This window comes from Desmodus rotundus, chromosome 8 (assembly GCF_022682495.2).
Source record: "Desmodus rotundus isolate HL8 chromosome 8, HLdesRot8A.1, whole genome shotgun sequence".
NCBI lineage: Eukaryota > Metazoa > Chordata > Mammalia > Chiroptera > Phyllostomidae > Desmodus > Desmodus rotundus.
Window position 1 is genome coordinate 33946848 of NC_071394.1, and position 22202 is coordinate 33969049.

General features: G+C 41.5%; 1 protein-coding gene across 1 annotated transcript in view; it reads left to right on the forward strand.

The window, feature by feature from the left end:
• The first annotated feature begins 8089 nt into the window (after nt 1-8089).
• TRPA1 (transient receptor potential cation channel subfamily A member 1) overlaps nt 8090-22202 on the forward strand; it is a 47788-nt gene continuing 33675 nt past the window's right edge. The window contains exons 1-5 of the mRNA XM_024572316.4: nt 8090-8164; nt 11428-11588; nt 15045-15204; nt 17625-17800; nt 21755-21862. Of these exons, the coding sequence (XP_024428084.2) occupies nt 8155-8164; nt 11428-11588; nt 15045-15204; nt 17625-17800; nt 21755-21862 (615 nt within the window). The 5' untranslated portion in view covers nt 8090-8154. The remainder of the gene's footprint in view (nt 8165-11427; nt 11589-15044; nt 15205-17624; nt 17801-21754; nt 21863-22202) is intronic.

Here is a 22202-nt window from a genome sequence, read left to right on the forward strand (position 1 = left end):
ATTGAAAAACATACATATCCAAAATATCTTGATAAAATATTTTAACAGGCACATCACCAAAGAAGATAACCAAATGGCCAGTAAACCTATAATAAGGTGCTCAACTTCACTGTTATCAAGGAATTGTACATTTAAACCACAATGTGATACCCCAGTACTCCTGCCAGAAATAAAAAATGAAAAAGATGGACTATACCAGCTGTTGGCAAAGCTATGAATAAACTAGAGCAGCACAGGTGTGAATATGAATTGGTATAACCCTCTTGGGAAATGGTTTAGTAGCATGTATTATAACTGCACATGTACATACCCTATGATCCAATAATTCTAGATAATTCTCAAAAACGATAACAGTCAAAAACCCACGAATATACATTTGCGGCAGAACATAAAGCAGAATTTTAACAGTGGCACTGTTTGTAAAGCAAAAACCACGAGAATTCCAGAGGTCAGTCAGTACTGGAGTGCACAGGTGAATGGTGGTAGATTCACACATTAGGGAACATGCACCAGCAAGAATGAATGATTTACATCTACATAAAACACTTTTGAAATAGCCCATCCTAATGTTGAACAAAACCCCGAGCTATGAAGGAGTGTTCGGCAACACTCCTTCTGAAGACCCGGGCATTAAATCTTCACTTGGCAATGTCCAAAGATGAAACAAGGAGGTAGGCACGTAGAAAAGGGCTTTTCATCAGATGGTTTTCTCCCTCAGTCAAGGAGAAAAATACTCTCAGAAGCCACTGCTCACCAGCCAAACTCCCCACTTCTCAAGCTCTAGGTGTTCACGTAGAACCCAATCACTGCCGAAGAGGAATGGGATTTCCATGATTAGTTTAGATCCACTATGGCTTAGTTTCTGGGGCTCATCACACAAAACTCAGTTGTTATCAAAGAAAGCGATGGAATGAGTATCAGGTAGGCGACCCAGGAATGACGTCTGTCCTGGGTTGCACTGTGCTTGTCTGCCACACATTATTTTCAACAAAAGTCCTCACACAAGTTTTCCAAGGCTGCGTTCTCTCACAATGTTATGTGAAAGCTGACCAGACGTGGGCCAATGGATAGCAACATGAAAAACAAGAAAAACAAACAGAAAACAACGTATGTGTCCTATATACATATATATGCATACACTATATATGCACTTTTAACAGGAAGCTCATAAGTCGGGTCACTTTTGTACACATCCTCTAGTTAAATTAATCAATTGAAATGAAGATGATAGTTGAGCAGATATTTTCAATCCTACAATAACTCAGTAAAGAATCAGCAGAAAGGAGTGTGAATAGCTGAATGAAAGTTCATCACCACCACACAAAAGTCACTAAAAGCAGATGCACTTCTGATGATATTTCGTCTTTATATACCAGATCACGAAGTTATTTTCCTTAAATCAAAATAACACTATGATATGTATCAAAGCTTCCCAAAAGATTGCACAAAATTCCACAAAAAACCCCAAAACAAAACAAAACAAAACAAATCAACAGATGAAGATGGAGATCATATGGTGGTTGCTAGTCTGGAATAAACACATGTGCGTTTATCTACTCCCCAAATATTTATTGCATTTGCTAAGACACTTTTCCCGATGTTTTAAATTTTTCATACAGCCACACGCCCTTGTGACTAGGAAACAACACTGACACAGCAATGAGGCAACTTTGTAGAAAATCAGGCAACATTTGGCGATATAAACACCGAATCTGCTGATCATAATGGATTATTCCTGAAGCTGGGAGCTTGCCCCTTGAAAAATCAGAAGACTCGACAATACCAGGCCCATATTCCCATATCAAAACAATGACCTAGAGCAGGAAAACAAATCTTTTAGACCAAAGTGTCCCAAACTTTGCTGTTGAAATGAGTATTTGGATACAGCAGCTGTGAGTCTGGGCCTGAAATTCTGCGTTTCTAACAAACTTTCAGGGAATGTCAGCGTTGACGGTTCATGGACCGCAGTATGAGTGAGGAGAAGGCTTCCGACTTCCGACGGGACGGCTTCCCCGTTTTGCCACTCTTGTTTGTGTTACTCACTTGCACAGTATTTTTTCTTTCTCCACCAATCCCTAGTCTTTTACAACTCTAGTCTGCCTTGCCATCTTTGCTTTACTTACTCATTTTGGTTGACTTCATTTACTCCAATTCTTTCCTAAGTTTCAGACTTCTCTCTTGAACCTCGGATGAATGATACCCCCCACCATGCAGACATAGCTATCTCAGACAGACTTCCCATTCATATACCCACATGGATCTCTTACAATTACTGCTGTTTCCAACTCCTTTCACTGGGCCTTTCCATTCACCAGGCCTTCTTATTTGCATAAGGGCTGGCCTCCACTCAGACCCATGTCATCGCCTGCCTGTTAGGATTTTCTAACCATCTCCCTGTTTTTAGGTTTTGTGCCTTTGTAGAGTAAACAAAGTCAGTCTGGCTCCTTCTCCCAGATGTCTGGGGGACTAAGATAAGATGTGTTCTCATAGCCTTGAGACTGGGTCCAATAAACTATTCCTATACCATTGAGTGGGCTCATGGGTGCAGAATCACACTTCGTTATACAATATTTCAGCTCCCTGCCTGCCAGCTTTGTGTGCACTTAGTATATAAGACAGTTAGGGACTTCCTGCTGGGCGACACGAAGTTCTTGTAGCGTACACGGCTCACCCATCCATGAATAAAGGCCTGTCAGGCATTCCCATGGCTCCGCAACCTTTCTTCCATCTGCTTGAATCCAGAGTGAGTCTGCCCAGCCTTGACAGGCTGCAAGACAGCCTTCAACCCATTCCTAACACCAGCACCAGACTAATTTTTCTAAGCAGCAAACTGAGTGTTGCTCCACCTTTCGATGTCTCACACACTTTATAAGACGAGAGATAAAGCCTTTAACAATCTCACTACTTCCTACCCATGCAGCCACTCACCTACTCAGTTTCAGGCTCTTCAGAGCATTAAACAAGTTACATCAGACTTCCAGGCCCTCAAGCGCTTTCTGCTGTTTCTACTCCCTGAGGTGCCTTCTCCACATCTCTGGACTCCTGCAATCACACCTAAGTGTTTTTCTCTCTAAAAGAAGGTCTTCAGGCCAGCAACCATGTCTTTCTTTCTGTGTATCTCCAGCACTTAGATGGTTTTCAGCACATGTTAATTGAATGAATGTTGGCATTTAAAATAGGAGATTAATGTTTGGCCATGTATTCATTGTACTATTTTATTTCAATATGTAAACTGAGATTTATTATAAATGTTGTTAAATATTTAAAAATCTGGTATCTCCCTTGATATTTTCATAGTAGTAACACAAATTTTAAAGAGGGTGATTATGTGTACCTGGTTCTCAATTTGGCCTTTAGGGAAGATTAACTGGTTGTCTCTCTCGGCTCTGTGGTTCGGTTGTCTCTCAACATTAACCTTAATTTGGATTAATTTTGTACCCTACTGAGCAATTGAGTAATTATAATTTGTTTTTATTTTCTTTAACTACAACACAGGAAATTTATATCTAGAAGGATTCCTCTCAGGCAGCAACTTTGTCTAAACTGTCTATTAAACATAGAATGAATTAGACTATCAAGTAGGTCTCAGTGACGACAGCTAGAAATAACAAGTATATGTGCAGAGCCAAGCAATGAAGGGAGTAGGAGAGCACCTTGTTGATGCTCAGAGGTTTAAATGTAAGCATCGACAACCAAGACTTTATGGAATCTATCCTTAGCAGCCTTTAAAAGCCACACAGGACAGTCACCCCTCATCCTTGGGGGATATATTCCAAGATCTCCAGTGGATGCCCAAAGTCACAGATAGTGCTGGACCCGATATACAATATGTTTTTTTCCTGCACACACAAGCCCACAGTAAAGAGTTTTTTATAAGTTGGGCACAGAAAGATTAACAATAACTAATAAAGCAATATAACAATATACTGTGGCAAAACTTAAGAGCACGCCATCTCTCTCAAAACATCTTATTGTCCTATGCTCACACTTTTTGTGACCGTGCGAGATGATGAAATGCTGTTGTGATGAGGGGAGGTGGGGAGGATGACGTAGGCATAGTGACGTAGCGTCAGGGTCCTCTCGGGGTGACAGAAGACCCTCATACCAAGATGGCAGGGAGCGTCTGCAGATTTCATCATACTATTGAAGCAACTCGATGAGTGTGCAATTTAAAACTTATGTCTTGCTTATTTCTGAAATTTTCCATGTCATATTTTAGACCACAGTTGACTACAAGTAACTGAAACCACAGAGAGCAAAACCACGGATAAAGCAGGACTATTGTACACTGACTGGGAACTAACACGGAATAAATGCCTTAATTTCTTCACTTTACAAATGAAGAAAGTAAAGGACCTACTTCCTAAGTTGCCACACAAATTCAATGAGGTAATAAATGTAAAGCACTTCAATGAGATAGTAAGTACGAACCCTGGCTCTTTGTGATTGTTAGGAGATGTTAGCCATCGGTAGAGTGGACAGTGTCCAGTAATTACTGTAAGTGTCACGGTGGCTCTGATATGAAGAGGAACCACAAAGCATTATTTCCCTTTTATTACAGTGACTCAGTGAAAAAATTACTTCATAGTTATTTCCCCAAATGTTTATCTTACTCCCAAGAACCACAATAAAGTACCTTTGACTTGAGAAAAGTCTAAGACTTAATATTTCTCCACCTGAAAGGTTCATAAATGTTCTGTCTGGTACTGTGCGCCTAATGCTTTCTTGAAGTACGGAGATGGTCGTCAGCATAATAAGTAAGCATTTTGTAATGCTGCTTGTAAAACCCAGCACTTTGTAGTTCAGTGATGTTTCCTCTCTCATTGTCTAATTTGTTTCCAATACCACCCTAATGACGCTGGCTTTATTATTCCTACTTTGTGTCTAAGATATCAGAAATTTGGAGTAATTAAATGACCAACCTAAGGTTACAAAATTGCCAGATGGCAGGTAGGGACTCAAACCATGGTCCTCATGATTCCAATTCTATGTCATTGTCTGACCTTTCGGTCTCTTAGTTTGGAAGAATCTGGTTCAGCAGAGCATTTGTGAAAGCTTCTGTGGATAGATGGTAATTTGGAGTGGGTTTGCTGATTTCATAATGGAAAAACAGCTTTTGGAGTGTTCTCTATAATTGGCCTAATTGTTTTACTCTGTAATACAGATGATTGTGTTTACTTCATCCCTGGTGAGCACCCCCTCCCCGACACAGGCACACACACAAAACAAATGAGCAAAAACAATCAAATGTAAAAGAGAGATTACTTCTTTTCTTTTTCTTGTAATAACCCACCATATTATACATTTAAAATAAAGGCAGGTCATTCCCCACTTAAGCTTTTGAGCTTCTCAAAGAATATTTAGTGAATAAAGAACTCCATTTGACTTTATCAATGACTGAATAACCAAATATATTTAATAGTTGAATTTCTGCATCACTTTTAGTTCTTGAGATTTTGTTCTTGCAGATAATGTAGTATTGCATTTTGATTTTTGAGGGGTTGTTTTCTTAGTAAAACCATAATTTTGCATTCTACCACTTCCAGTTTTATTAATTTTCTATAAGCTGTTCTTTTTCCTTGAGATTTTATACTGCAGATGAAACTTTATTAAAATGTTTATTTTGACAACTAAATAATAGCATAGGCAAATTATTATTCAGTAAGAAGTTTTGAAAACTCCTTTCGTATTCAGCATACCTTGAAATTCTGTTGTTATAAATTCCACAAGGCATCACTCTGGTTTAGCACATCGTTTTCTATGATTTTGATGTTGAATCATTGAAAACATTATGGCAAACTGCCACGCTCACCAGGATGTTTTATTAATAACAATGACGTGCATTATCATCACCAAACTTCTGAACAAATTTAGGCAGAGCTGCAAGTCTTCACCTGGAGAAATATCAGGGTGGGAGCTTCAGTAGTGATGAACTAGAGATGATTTTTTACTGTTCAGAATGTATTCAGATTCATCTTAAATTTTACCCAATATTATTGCAATGACTATCAAAGCCCCTTCCACTTGCAACTGAAGCACTTAAACACTCAAGGAAACTGTACTATCATTTATATCAAACATGATGTGCTATTATTTCCAATGTTATGGAATATTTATTATCAATCTATAGATTTAAATTCTCACACTGCTCTTAGCAAGGTCACCAGTGAGATTCTAGTCTCCATATTGAAAGGACAGTTTTTGGTCCTCATTCTCTTCACCTTTATGCAGATTTTGGAGGAAAGTTGAATTTTTCTACCATTTTGAAACTCTCTCATTTCATGGCTTTCTGAGTGATGGAATCATTTCCTCCTCCTTTCTCTCTGAATACACCCCACTTTTCTTTCCTCTTCTCTCCTCCCCAGGAAATCACAAACCTCCAAGTCAGTCTAGATGCTCCACCTTTCACTCATCTCACTCTCAAACTGTCCTCCAACTTCAGTAGTGCCCAGGTCCCAGAGGTCCAGAAAATCCTTCCTCCCTCTTTATTTCCACTACCACGGTCCAGGGCTCCAACCTCTCAGACTGTATGATTGCTATGCCATTCTTACTGATTTTACTGACCCCACTCTTCTCCTGCAATGTTATTGGAGGGAGCTCAAAAATACATTTTAAACTCTACAACATGGACAACCCAATTACAAAAGCATCCACAGTCCTTTTCTTCTGCTTACTCAGGAGAGCCCATGTTGCTACAGTTCCTTCCTTTCACCATCCTCTCTCACTTCCCTGATATGCCCATGCTCTTCCTCTAGTCTACAGCAGTCTTGTTCACATGCATCTTCCTTGGGCACCCCAATTTTCCCCTGGTTAGCTACTACTCATCGAATAAGATGAGCTTTGCTTCTTTCAGGGAGCCTTCCCTGACCAACCTCCCACCCATAGCTGTGGTCCCACAGTACCTGCAGAGGGGACATTCCCATCCCCACTCACTGGCCCAAAACAGCACCTCTCCAGCTGCTCCAGGCCTTTTCCTCTTCTGTGGCTTGATAAAAATGAATATGGCCACATGGGAAGCTGTGAGATGAAGAAGACAGGGTAACTATATAGGAGGGACCTTGGTTTCTGAGCTACCACTTGAAAAAAATTTTCTGGATGATTAAAAATATCTGTTTTGGACTTTTCATGATTGAAGTACCAATTGTTTTTTTTTTTAAGATTTTATTTATTTATTTATTTATAGACAGAGGGGAAGGAAGGGAAAAAGAGGGGTAGAGAAACATCAATGTGTGGTTGCCTCTCATGTGACCCCCACTAGGGACCTAGCCTGCAACCCGGCATGTGCCCTGGCTGGGACTCGAACCAGTGACCCTTTGGCTCCCAAGCTGGTGCTCAACCCACTGAGCCACACCAGCCAGGGCTGAGGTACCAATTCTTATTACAATAATGTAGACTACCTACTGTATAGTTACTTCTCAATGCATGTTTCTGAATTAATAACTGAATGAGTGAATAAGAATGCTTTAGGTCAGAAAACAGAGGATATGTCAGATGAGGTATCTTTAACCAAGCTGTCATATTTGATGTCCAGAGTTAGCTTACTTTTTAAAACATTCGTTTTCACAGGGTAATTTGTTAACTACTTTTTTTAGAAATTTATTTTTCTTTGAATCTTCTCTGTGTTAGATACAGACACATGGTTATTGTATGAGACATTTGTACTGATAATTTTCTGTTGGGTAAATTTTGTCCCCAGTTTACTGCTACGTAACAGATTTAAACAAATAAATGACAATGTTGTGATCCTTCGTTTACTTTTCTTGGCAATTGTTCTTTTATTCAGTGGAAGGATGGCCATTATTTTTCTGCAACAGCTAGATAATTCTCCTATGGCTAGCTATTAACATTCTGATTTGTGGTAAGCATTATAAAATAGGCAATGTAGGCAAGATAAACTTACAAGCAATAATTAAATTAGGTGATTCCTTTTCAGTAGCTGGTAATGAAATTTCAAAGCTCAAGTTATGAAAATTTAATGTTCACTCATCATTTATATTAGGTAGTCCAATAAAAAAGCATAATATTGACTCTTAGAATGAACCACCTCTTGTACAATTACACGGGTCTATATAAGTGGGTGCCACCTCCTGACTGTGAGAAAGGAACGGCTCTCTTCTTGGCCTGCGTAACATCAGAAGCTGCGTGTCAATCTCCATGCATGAAGGTAGGCATGATTTTTATTCAATGTCTTGTAACTTCCATAGTTTTAAAGAATAATACATATATTTCAGATGTCAGATGAGTCAAGGTTTCTGACATAAGAAATTAGGTTAATTCTAATACAAATTATACATCTGAAAGGCCAGGTTAGGTCACAACTGTAAGGCATGTAGATTCTCATTTTATATCTGATGTTATTTAGTTTCAGTCTGTCCTAGTTCCTTCCCATCATGAATTAGATGAAATGAAACTTTATCTCACATCAAATTCTGTTTGGATTGTTTGAGCTATGGTTGTTCAGAATTCACTGAGAGGCTTGGCAGATACCACGGAAACACATTTTTAATTTTGGCTATTGGTTCTAGTTAAATAATTAGAAATAAAAAAAATCTCACAGTGTAAGATTAATTCCATCTTATGATTGTGGCTGTTGCTTCAGTTAAAATAATTAGAAACAGAAATTTACAACATAAAGGTTAATTCCATCATTGGATTAAGCTAAGGAATAAAATATGTGCCAGTATATAAGAATGTAATACAAATAAAATAAATTTTATACCTTACTTCATTCTAAAATTTGATATACTGTTTGCCATGACACAATTATTTAGCTCTTAGCAAGGTTTCCCTTATCTAGGCGGCCAACTTAATTAGCTTTTTAAATATATGACATTTTAAATAATCTAATCAGATTTGCATTTCCATTAATTGTTCCAAAAATCTTTCTAAACCATGGTTGCCAAGGGTGCTGTGTCGGTTGGTCTTGTGGGAAATACACAGGACAGAATCTGCTTCAGGACTCTCTGTAACAAAGTACATGGAGTTTCTCTGTTTCCCTGGTAGAAGAAAAGCATTTCACAGTGATATGTGTGTGTGACATATCTCACGATTTATGCATATTAACCAGAATTTTCCCTCTGAATCTCAGTTGTCACCAAACTAAACGCATGGCCTGGGAAGTAGTGGAGTTTCATGAACATCAGTTTTCTCCCTGCTTTCTGACTCAATCCTTTTCTAATATAACATCAATATTTCAGGATGTGCTGTATACAAAAATTTTCCTTTCCATACAATTTGGCAGAAACAGGGTGGAATTTTTAAAAATGACGTAAGAAACAGCGATCTGATTAAGATAGTTGTTTGAGTACACACACCTACCTTCCTTCCCATCTGAGATCCTATGAAATGGCAAAAAAAATGTTTTTGTAAGAAAGAGTAAACCGAGGTGGGGAAATAAAAAACAATGCTACCAACCGTCTAGAAATGTTGGACTTCTGGAAAAATGGGAAGCAGACGGGACCAGATCTACAGAGCTACAAACATAAAGGAAAACTCAAGTTACATGTAGAAAAGGAACACCGTGATGGGAAGGGTGTCACGGGAACTGGTGACAACGGGGTACAGAGATGGTGTGCAGGTATTAATTGAGGAGCAGCATCAGAAAGGGGTTAGTAAGCGCCTCCCTTCTCTGTATATTTTTTTATTCAGAAGCAAGAGTGCAGAAGGTATTCCTCTGCAGGGAATCTGTGCTGGCAGCTGAAGCCAGCGAGTTACAGAGGAGGAAGGCGGGTGTCAACCTCCTGGGACCCCCTCCCAGCACCCCTCTAAGGCTGAGCTTCCTGGCCCCCACACCCCTCTCTCGAGGGCAGCTGACGCTTGCCCCCATGACCTGCCCTCTGCCCGGCTTCCAGAATGACCCCTTTCGGACTCCTCTCTATTATGTTTGCCTTAATGACCCTTTGCAGCTACGGGCCGGGACAAAAGCAATCGATCAAAGTAAGCTGACAATAACAAATAGAAGGGCTTAATATTCCCCTGAGGCACTTCTTGTTAAAATGAGGACGTAATAGCTGTAAAATCCCAGAAGACAATAGTAACTCAACGTTATTCTTTCCCTAACCCCCTGAACCTTTTTTTTTAAATTGCTCTTTTCAAATACATTTCCCACTTCAACCTAACAGCAGCCAGGGGTGCACCTGGCCCCTGGCCTGTACTCGGTGAACACAGTGCTGAAGGGAAAACTGCAGGTGGTGAAGTTGAATACTGGCGGTTCCCCTCACTCGTCCTTCAGAAGGCCACAGGGGTTGATGACTGGTGATGGCTTCAATATTAACCTACAGAATTCCAGTTCAGGGGTGGAATTGATGGCAACCTGTCATATCTATTGGAAGATTTGCGGGGACCTTCCCATCGTGCCTCGATATCACCATAACCACTCTAGTACCCTTGAGCTCAGCCAGGGGCTGCCACTGAGTCAGGCAGTCCACATACTTTTACTGGGCGCGGGCCCCATGCTGGAGCCTGGACCCATTCGGACTTGGGCCAGGGTCTCAAAGGAGCACCCACAGAGCCCGAAAAGACTGGCAACGTTTTCTCCTGCGCAAAGTGTAACCGGCTTCGGAAGGCAGTCTTTTGCTTTCTAACCTTGTGACCTAAACACAGTGGCAACTTGTTTCAGAGGTTCCACTGTCTGTACCTAAGTGAAAAACGAGCCTCTCCAGCTGAGAGGGTGCACCTTCCACTCCACAACTGACACCTCGCTGTTGATTAATAAGAGCAGCGCGGGCCGACGGAGATAAACCTTCCAAACAACGCTGAAGGAAAACAACTGTCAGCTTGACTTACCTTAACCTACCAGTCATCTTATTAGCCATTCTGAAAAACCAACCCCTGAGTGGGTTAGTCTTGTTGTCCAGAGGAAATGAGACCTATTAGAAAATGGAAGTTTTTCTAAAAACTGTATCTCCAAATCAAAGAGGCTTCTAAAATAAGATGGACAAGGAAAAACCCAGCCCAATGGCTTTTAGAAAAAAAAATTCTAAAAAGTAGAAATCTTCCCAATGTACCCAGTTATTTTCTCCCCCACTGTGGTTGTGGGGCAGGGTGGGGTATGGGGGTGGGGATTTTTAATGTATTTTTTTTTTTTTTAGCTGGATCCACCCTGACCTGACACCCAACCTAGGGTGGTGGTGGTGGTGGTTGGGGTGGGGGTGGGGGGTTGGGGCGGGAAATTAGCGCTTTCAGCCTAAACCAGTGAGCCCAGGGGACACTCGCACGACCGCCCCCTCCGTGCGTCCGGCCACGAGGTCCGCGTCCCCGCCTCCACCCTGTACCCCTTCGTCTCCCCGTGCTACAAGCAGTGGAGTGCCAGGAACTCCTCGCAGAAGTGTCCTGGCCTCGCGCAGAGCATGGGTTCCGCAGTCCCCCGACTGCTGGTTCTGACTCAGGCTTCCGCTCCTGGCCGCTCACAGCGATCTGTCGCCCCAGGTGCCGGCGGCGAGCAGCTGCAGCAGCAGGTGGCATCCGGGGTGGGATCCATGAGGCGCAGCCTGAGGAGCCTGCTGCGCACGGAGAGGAAGAAGGAGCCCCAGGGCGTGGTCTATCAGGGCGTGGAGGATGATTTGCATGACTCCGAGGACTCATTTAAGGTATCCAGGGCGAGGCGGTCGGGGCGGCGAGGTCAGGGCGGTGTTGGTTCTCTTTGCCCTCTTGGATTCGAGGTTTCCTAGCGGGCAGCCCCGGGATGGGAGCGCGGGGAACGCGGCAGGTGAGGGCTGTGGGCTTGGGGTGTGTGCGGTGCTCGCGGGGACCTTCTGGGAACCGGGCGGCGGCGGTGGGTGGTGGAGGGCGGAGGGCCGCTTTGCGAAGGCGCCCACACTGTGCCTGCTCTGTCCCGGCTGCTTGCTCGTTGGTTCGACCGTTTCTTGCTCGTCGGCGGCCAGTGGCAGCCTGGGGAGCCGCCCCTGAAAATGTTTCCTTTACTTTTGGCAAAATCAGGCAACTGCCTAAAATCAGGACAATTTTGGAGCGTTTGCTCTTTCGCTAGACCTTTTTGTAGATTTTATTTCAAACAAAGGCTGTCCCTGATAGTCAGATTTCCAGAAGTGCAATAGAGGTGAGAAGCACACTTTTCGCGTAGAGTAAACCAGACAAACCAGCACCTGGAAGGGAGGCGTTGCAGGAATGGCCGGACTGGAGAATCCCCCACAGAGTGGAGGGTCGGGATAGACTCTGAGGATGGGGAGACCCTTTGAAGATGTATAGGTGGTCCTCGCGGGGTCCCAAAGACTAGGATGGGGCTTCTGTTTCTTAAGCAGTTCCTTGGACCTCTGATCTGAAGCCAGCGTTCGCTACTGCTACCCTCTGATGGCGCAGTTCGAGGGCAGAGGCTGCAGGCACTCAGAAATGCACTGGGTTTCCGGAGATTGTCGGCAGGAAGAAGGGGCTCTGTTTAGACATTAATATATGTCTGCAAATGTCTCTCCAAACCTCCACCGCACATCCATTCCCATAATGGAATCGTAGTGACAATGCCTATTATTTTCCCAGGGGTGGGGGAGGAGGATGCTGAATTACACACGTTAATAGCTTATAGCTTTTTATTCACAGAAGTGGGATGTCACAGAGGTTTGTACTTTGATTTCCTCACAAAATATGTTTCAGAATGCTTTTCAAATCAGCACCTGGAGATGCACCTCATTCTCTTTAGCAGTGGTATAGTATCCCTTCACCTGAGTGCATCATGATGCATTTAACCAGTTCTGCATCCATGGGCACTTAGGCTGTGTCCGGTTTGGTTTTCTTCCACTATTTCATGTGGTCGAATGTATCTGCGAGGAGAGACGTGGCTTCGTCTCTCCGTCCACTGGTTCTTAGTGGGTATGTCTGTGTGGTAAAGTCCTAACAGGATCAAGAGGTACGTAGAACTTTAATTTTGGAAGAAATTGCCCAGTTGCCCTCTGAACAGGTTGCACGAATTGACACTTGCCAGTCGTCTGTGTGAGTCAGGCATGTGCAGTACATACACAACCCTAAACCAGGCTTCCCAAGCTGAGCCTATTTGCACGTCCAGACTGAACACTGACTACTTTTCTCCTCCTCAATATTAACAAGTTGATCACGGTCTTTTGGCTGAATCCCCAGTACTGAGGTCATGAGCAGATTTCAAGCATTGGGATAGAGTCTCTGGAATTAATATTATGGGACAGGAAGAAATTATAAAACTTTGAAAATCATACCAGAAATACTTTCTTTGCTTACCTAAGTAGAGCCATTTACGTTGTCTTAGAAGCCACTGTACAGCTAGATGGATTTATATATTTTCTTTTATTACCTGCAATAATTCCAGATCATTCTGTAGAAATCTCAATGGTGAGATGAATTAGAAATCAATACATATAACTCTCCCAATAGTTCTGAACTTTAAGGATTTCCCGATTCAAAAGACATTGCGTATAATATTTTCTCCACACACATAGTGTATCAGGCATACTAACAAAATTGAAGGCTGGTAGAAACCTTACAAGATGAGAAATGTGGATAAAACCATCTTGTCAATTGAAATATACTTAAATATGATCATAAATAATGATTTTGAAAATTCTTCATTTTCTATGTAAAACACATATGAAGATTTTTCAAGTAGTTGAGTAGGGAACTAGATTGTCAGTTAACATAGATATTAAGAAAGGATGAGTTAATTTTAGGAAGAACGTAATATGCTTTTTGATCCAAAATATTTAATAAAAATTTAAATTGTAATGCAAGGCAGAATCATAGAAACAAGCTTATGACTGAAGGCTTATGTAAAATTGGGTTTGCTATAGTAACAATAATATTGAATAAGATGATTTTTAAAAGTTTATTTAATTTTAGTAAGTTAATTTTACATGTCATGAGCTTTTCAAAAGAAAGATTTATCTGGGAATTTTTCTTCATATCTTGTGAGAATGAATCAAACTCAGAATGTCAACACTGTCACCTTAAAATTTCATAAGGAAGAAGCATAATGTCATCTGTGATAAATTTTTCAGTCCAGTCGTAATAATACAAAAAGCGCAAAGAAAATAATCTGTTAGAGAAAAATGAGATACTTAGAAAAGCTCTTGCTCCTCCCTTGACATCCCTGGTCGTGAGCATCCGTTTGGAATGAAACATTTGCAGGTTAGTGAGAGTGGCCGACGGTGCCAAAACTTGCTGAGCCTACTCTACAGAGTCCGTCCCTGGGTTTTATGATATTTTATTATATGAGTGAACGGTGGTTCATTGTATGATGGTGGTTTTAACTTCAGGTTCTAGTGTATGTCCAGTTTTAGCCTTCATTATTCAGCTGAAATATTTATTCCATGCATCTCCTGTTCAGATTTCTGACTTTGCCACTTAGTGTACCTTTGGGCAAATGACACAAGTTCTCCATGCCCTGATATATGGCCCTAAGTAAATGCAAATAATACTAGCTCTTCCTGCACACTGAGAACGATGAGGAAGTGAGCCTGACTTGCCTCGGCTACTGCAGGACTCCCGTGAGAGGAACACTCGTTCCCAGGACTGAGTGGGAAGCCGTCCTATGTAACTGACCAAGCGAATGACCTGCCAATTCTCATGATTCTGGCTCTGGGATATAAGAAAGGAAATGTTGGATGGGAAACGACTGTAGGCAGGAAGGCCAAAGGGAGGACAGCAATTTGGATTCCTGGACTTAATTCTTGTACTCATGAAAAGCTTTTTATTTTATCCAAATCCTTCATGCTGTAGTTTACATTTTCATCTGGCAAAGAGAATTCTTCTGTGGTTTCACTACACTACTTATTTTTCAGATAACATTCCTTACTTTTGCTTCAAAACTTTTCTCAAGACCTTTATTTCTATAGTACATACACAGTTATGATGTGAAAATACAATCATTGATTTAATGTATTTATCAATGTTTAGGCATTTGCTTACCCTTCCTTTCTTTATGTCTGTGAGCATTTTGTGTTCCTCAGAAAAATATTACCCTAACGTAAGCATGATAAGCAATTTTGGATGATAACTCTTAATGATGAATGTATACTAAGTTTTACATATGTTTGTTTGAGATAACATTTTAAAATATATACTGCTAGGTGCTTTTTGAAGGAAATGCAAATGAATTCCAAAGCTGTTTGAAGAAACGAAAGAAGTTAAACAAATTTGATGATGTGAAAACCTCCCCTTTGCATTGTGCTGCAGAAGAAGGTCAAGTTGAGCTGATGGAGATGATCCTCAATGACTCCTCTTGCGAAGGTAACAAAATGTTACAATGATTGTTCCCTGTCCATGACCCCATTAGATTCATTGAAAAAGTGGCATGAAGTTACTCTGAAGGGAAATTCGTTCCAGATCATGAAGGGCCTGAATAGCTCACTTGGAGTGCGATTTTCCCTGTAGGCCATTCTTCCTTAATTTTTCCCACTGAAACACTGCCAAGGATAGTGCAGAGATCTGGGGCTGCATAGCAAGCACAGGTTTTCTTTAAATTTTTCTGAAAGGTCGTACAAATTCATACACGTTTTATGTATCCTTCTGTACTATTTCCACTGCGATTAGTCTACATTTAAATTGCTTATCACTGAATAAAACTGACAGTCTAAGAAGATGTAGCATACTCCCACAACCCTGGCCTTGCACACCCAGCCTCGTTTGAGTAACTCAGCTGCAGTCAAGTAAGGCAGGTGGGTGCACAGAGATGTAAGTATTGAGGTGGTGTGCTACGGCCTTTATAATTTAAGAAAACGTTGTCAATATTGGGGAAGATGCATTGGAAGTGGAATCCCAACTAGAAAGCTATTTTAGTGAGGAAAGAAGATGAGAGGCCACCACGGTGCTGAGGTTGGAACAAGGAGAAAGGGAGAGATATGAGAGCTATTCTGCATGTAGAGTCCACAATGCTTCATAAAAGACTAAACGTAAGGAGGAAATGGCAAGAGGTGACTGTGAGAGTCTTAAAGAGATGAGGCTAATAGTAAAACCACCCAGAAGAGTAGGCATTGAAGAAAACAGAAGAGAAGTGAGTGTGACATGTGAGGGGATAATGAATTTGTTTGGGTCATAGTGTTTGAAGGGCCCAGGATATATTCACTTGGAAACAACCAGTAGACAACTAGAAATACAGAAGGAAAACAGCCAGCCCTACAAAGCCACTGTTGCGCAGGAAGGAGCCGAGACTGTGGAAATGCAGGGAAGTCATTCAGGAGACCATGAAATTGCCCCTAAAGTAGCTTAGGAGAGAACACTGACATTAAGGGTCAGGTGGCAGAGAAAAGCCAGAAGCAGGATGGTGAAGAGAGTGGTAGGTGACAGACTGGTGATACACACAACAGGGGAAAAGTTATTGGGACAGACGAGTTAGACCAGTTGCCACAAGGACATCAAGTAGGAAGAAGATCACAATACATACACCGTTACATTAGAAAGCCTCAGGACCTTCGTAAAGATGATTTCTGAAACGCGTGGAGATAAAAGCCAGATTCAAGTTATTTAATTAGGGCATGGAAGTGTGTAGATTTAGGCCCCTGTTTAACCAGGTTTGGTGCTGACTGAAGTACTCAGTAACGTGTTCGGCCTTGATCAGACACAATGGATGAGAGGGGTGTGTGTGTGTGTGTGTGTCTAGGAGCGAGACTTAGGTTGTGGGAGTCTGTGAGTGCATGTGTGTGTTTTTGAGAATGAAGCATTTGGAGGAATAAAAGGAAATAGTGCAGGGATAAATTTTGAAAAGAGCAGACATGGCCGTAGCATGGCTCCAGGTATTGTAGATGGTCCCCAGATCACTGTCAGGAGTGAGTACTTCCCTCCCTCCTCAGACATAAAAATACCCCGCCACTGATTAAAAGGGCTGATAAGACAGACAGGCATGCCTATGTGAGAATAGATACAAGATGCTGCCCACTCCTATGCTGAGGCCACAGAGAAAGCAGTACAATATATCATCATAGTGTAGAAATACATGGAAGCCATGTGTGGCATCAGAGGCTCAACCTATAATTCCAGTCTTGTGGTTTATTAGTGGTGTCTTGTGTTTTTTCTCATTAGCATTTGTGAAGCATTACTATGGGCCAAGCACTCTGCATGAAGACATATTTATATCCTTTTCCCCCAAACATACATGTATATATTCTTTTTGGTAACCAAATTTGAGTGAGAAAACTGAGGTTCAAAGAAGTAAGGCAACTGACCGAACTCCTTACCAGTGGTATAATGTTGGTATAAAGATTTTGAACCTCCCTAGGCCTCAACATCATCTCTGTGAAAGACAGTCATGGTTCCTAGCTGGGTGTTGGAGGACTCGGTGACATAATGGTTGTATGGGACCTAGTGGAGCACTTGGCATATAACTTTTGCTTTCATTAAGCACTGTACAATATAGCAATCCCCAAATTCTTACCACAGATAAAATCATGAGGCCATAGGAGAATCTGTTTGTTATCGATGCCCTAGGTGAACCCCTCACTCATTTGACAAAGTCAGCATCATAATTCCACGCATCCCCTCCAGGAGTCCATTGTTTGTTTCTCGAGGTCTAAAGCTGTGTTTTTACGTTTCATAGCAAAAGTGAAGCCTGTCACAGTAGCGCCTGGCACTGAACTTAGAAGTGAATAGGGATGTGGTAGGTGTTCAGTCCAGTCCAATCAAAACCTTACCCATATTTTGACATCTTTTTCTAGTGTTGAATGTGATGGGCAATTATGGAAATACTCCTCTGCATTGGGCTGCACAAAAAAACCAGGTGGAAAGTGTTAAGTTTCTTCTTAGCAAAGGAGCCAACCCAAACCTCCGAAACATCAGCATGATGGCGCCCCTCCACCTTGCTGTGCAGGGCATGCACAACGAGGTGGTGAAGGTAAGCGCAACTGTGGCCGGCCCTCCCTGCCTGGGCCGAGCGGCCAACCTAAGCTGCCAGTGCTTGTTAGTGGTGACAGTGATGATGAGGATACGGTCTTATCTCTATCAAATAGTTTTTATTTAACAAGCATTTTTCTAGGGGCTTTATATGTTTTAGTTTTTAAAATCCTCATTAAAGAAAATGTTGAAGTAAGGCTGTTGTTATTCTCATTTCATAGCTGAGGAAAAACTGAGGCAAAAAAAATTAAATCACTTGTCTACTGTCATATAACTGGTGAAAATAACAATTAAATAACAATTAGGAATTCTGTTCTTATCCTGATGTGGGCAAGCTAATACCTTACCGCTTTTTCCTGACTGATTTGATGATTAAAAGGAAGAAGGTGATAAGCATATCAGTGAAGACAGAAAACATAACTATAATGTACTATTTTGGTTCAAGTGGATGACATGTGATAATCTTAGCAGAAGACATTACAATATTATTGGGAAATTTCTTAGTTTTTTTCAAGGTTTTCTTTTTCTTTTTTTTAAATTTTCTTCCTTCCTCCCTCCCTCTCTTTCTTTTTTTCCTTCTTTCCTTCCCTTCCTTCCCCTTCCTTCCCCTTCCTTCCTTCCTTCCTTGGTAAGTTAGGTCAAATAGAGGAAACCATGGTAAATGCCTAACAGGTAAGGGTTGGGCCCTAGCTTTCAAACTGCATCTCAGATCTTAGACACCCTCAGACACACACACTATCTTAAAGAGGACTGTAATTTACGAATGGATCATGTCCCAGAAATTCATTTCTAAGGTAGGCAATTGGAACGTATAGTAAATTTTCCTGCAGAAACAATATTACAAGTCATTTGGCTATTGTGCCAGGCCACATGTCTTTGTCCATTTGAACTGCTACAACAGAATACCATAGGCCACGTGGCTTGAGCAGCAAACATTTATCTCTCACAGTTCTGGAGGCTGAGAATTCCAAGAGCGAGGCAGAGGCAGACCCCACACCTGGCGAGAGCCCGCCTCCTGGTTCATAGATGGCTGTTGTCTAGCTGTGTCCTCTCCTTGTCAGGGGTGGCAAGACAGTTCGCTGGGTCTCTTAATTCCCTTCATGAGCCTTCTGCACTCAAGACTTTATCAAAGACTACCAAAGGCCCCACCTCTTAATACCGTCATGTTGGGGGTTAGGATTTCAGTTGAGGGACAAAAACATTTGGTCCATTACACCACACCGAAACCTACTTTGTCTATAAATCACCAAAGAGATTTCAAGGTGTCCACGAGCTTCACACTCCCTTTAGCCCAAACACCATCCTCTCAGCCCCCTGAATTTTTGGTCCCTTTATTCCAGGCAGAGAAGGTGTGAGGGGAGCCCCCTTTTCACTTTCCCATGGTACCTTGTCTATAGGTCTGTCCTGATTCTTGGCTCAGGGCATTGTAATCACCTGTTCATGTGCTTCTCTCTACCGCTCTGGCTGGTTATCTTTGAAGCAGGGGCTGGTGTGACTCATCTCAATATCTCGAGTCCTCAGCACTGCTCATAAATGATGACTTTTGAATGAATGAGTAAAAGAATGAATGAGTACATCGGGGTTCTGGCTGAAGGAGAAGGGGAGAGCTTAGGTATCAGCACCTAAGAAGAGTCAGGGTGGCCCTTTGAGCAGGTGATTGGAAAGGCCTCTGCCAGTGGCCTGTTTGTTCTTTAAATGTCTGCGTCATTCATGGACTGGAGGCTGCTTCTGTATCACCCAAATGAGGCCATTAGTGACTGCAGGGACCCCACCCCAACCCCCAAACATGTCATGTAGTATTTTTCCAAGGTACCCTTGGGCTTCATCTGAAGGCTCTTTTCAGAAACAAATGCCCATTGACTTAATTAATCTTGGCTCTGAAAGTGTGAGTTGGGAATTCAAAGGCAGGTAACAGTTGAAAGGCTATTGCTAATTAGAAATCAGAACTCTTCAGGCCAATAAGTACGGAAAAGTAGGTATCACACAGAAATGGAAAAGGAAGTTGAGAAGTAAGCCCGTAAGTGATTTATAAGTTAGAATGGAGGATATAACAAATGTTCCTTGGGTGACACTGGAACAAGAAGAGAAATGGCTTACAAGAGAATGACATTGTTGCTCCCATACTTGGTCTTACCAACCATAACTTCCTCTAAAAAATATGTTCAGACCCTTCTGCTTCATTTGAGATGAAGAGAATAGAAGAAGGAGGAGGAATTTTGGAGTGTCTCATAGGCTTGCCAAGGGTCTTCCCCCACCTCTCCCTGTTACCTCCAGGGGTCAGGCCTGTGCCCCACCAGTTCTGGCCGATTTTAGAATGCTTTCGCATGGTCTGCTGTGCCAGCCTTTCCCCAAATCTTCTACCATGATCCACATAGTTGCAAACTGAAAAGTTACTATCCATCATCACCTGCAGTTCTTGCAGACTCTGTTGACATTCTTAGTGTTCGCTGGGGCGCACGGGCCTGGTAGCTAGGAGGGAGCCTGCTTTCTCAATTGCCTGCAGGCCTCAGTCCTTGGGGCTTAACCTCAACTTACCCATTGGCTTGACCATCCCATGAGGCTTCTCGGATTCTTGTCAAAGGGGCATCTGGAAAGCTCACCTGAGAACCTCCAACTTTCTTGGTCATGAGTGAATCTGAAGTGGGTGCACAGTGTAATTGCTCTCCTGGGACCCCTGCCACACATAATGAAACACAGCTTTATGAAAGAGGGTGCTTATGGTAACACAACAAGAATACCTTAACACCTGCTGCGGATCTATGATCTGTGGTTCTAAGAGGGTAAAGAGGGGAAAATCTCTTCTTACAGACTTGGGAAGGTTACTTTGCGTGTGGATCTGCCATTTATTAAGAACAGAATGTGAACGTGCCTGAAGTCCATTGAGTGAACCATGTGTCCTCATTTTCCCTCACCCATCAGTAATTTCCTGTACGTTCTCATGAATGAAAATCTCTCTTTAATGTTCTTTTAGGAGCAACTTAGTGAGCTTAATTCACTTGCTGACACATGAGCACACATTCTATGAACAGGGAACTCTCGTAGGAGGTTGTGTACTTTTTTAAAAAGTCAAGCTTTTAGGAAACAGCTTGTTTTAATAAATTCCTTTTAAACAATTTAATTATAAGCACATTATAACATGCTTGCTGCAAGAGAAAAGACCTCTAGTAGGTCAATCCCAAGATTTGTCTCTTGGGAAATACATTTATATGAGATAACTGTTGTTAGAGTTAATATAAAATAAAGACTGGTTAAAGATCTATGGATTCTTGGACAGTGGTCAGCTGGAAGCAAATGAGGTGGGGGGCGTAACAAGTCTTTAGTTAAATTTCATCAGAAAAATTGAGTATCCATTTTGTCAGGAATGCTAATTTCTTACATCACAGAAAAACTTTCTGTTCCAGACTAAGTTTGAATTAATCGAGTGAAGCTATACCATTGGTACATGAAACTCTTTTCTCCACTGAAGAAAATGGAGTTTTAATTGACATTTCCCAGAATGTTTGCAATCTAGGTAAAAGAAAAATGACTAGAGGGGAAAAAGACCTCTTCCTATTCCTCCACCTCCTTTTCCCCTTCCTCTTTCCATCCTTTCCTACTCCCTAACCTACATATTCAACAGATTTATTTTTTTGAAGACTTTAGTTAACATAGGTCACTTAATACAAGTGAGAAAGAGTAAATGAACTAATTTAACTAATATCTACAATTCTTACTCTATGTCCAGTTCCACATCAGCATATGCATTAATTGAGGTGATGTAGAAATGGCCACTATTCATCTGTTTGAGAAATTTATGTAGCACCAAGTACATGTAAGGTTTCACGCCAGCTTCTATGGGAGAGAGATGAAAACAACGAGTAAGGACATGGCACCTGGCATCGAGAGTTTATAACCTGACTACCGGGTTTGGAAAGCTGCAGGGTAACTTCTGACCATCGTTCCCTCTTTCGTGCAGGTCTTGATAGAACACGGCGGAACGAATGTTAATTTGGGAGGAGAAAATGGAAACACAGCTGTGATAATCGCATGCTCCAAAGATAACAGTGACGCACTGCAGATTCTGGTTTGTGTTTTAATCTTTTTTTCTTGTTTTCTTTCCTTTTTTATTAGTACAGCATGAATTATTATTATTTACAACAACTCTTAGTTCCTCTTTTTAGCAACATATGAAATACAGAAAATGTGTCATTAAGATTGTTCTGTGTGTTTTTAATATATGCATACACACCTACCTTAAATCTTAAATGGATCTGAGATTGCTTATAGAAGACTAACCGGATAACAGTAAAGAAAATGTGAGACGATCAAAATGAAAAGAAAGTAGAGACAGGGAAATTAAGATGAAGCTGGTGATCAGGCTGGAATACAAAATACAAAGTACAATAGCTTGTATGTTGATTAAA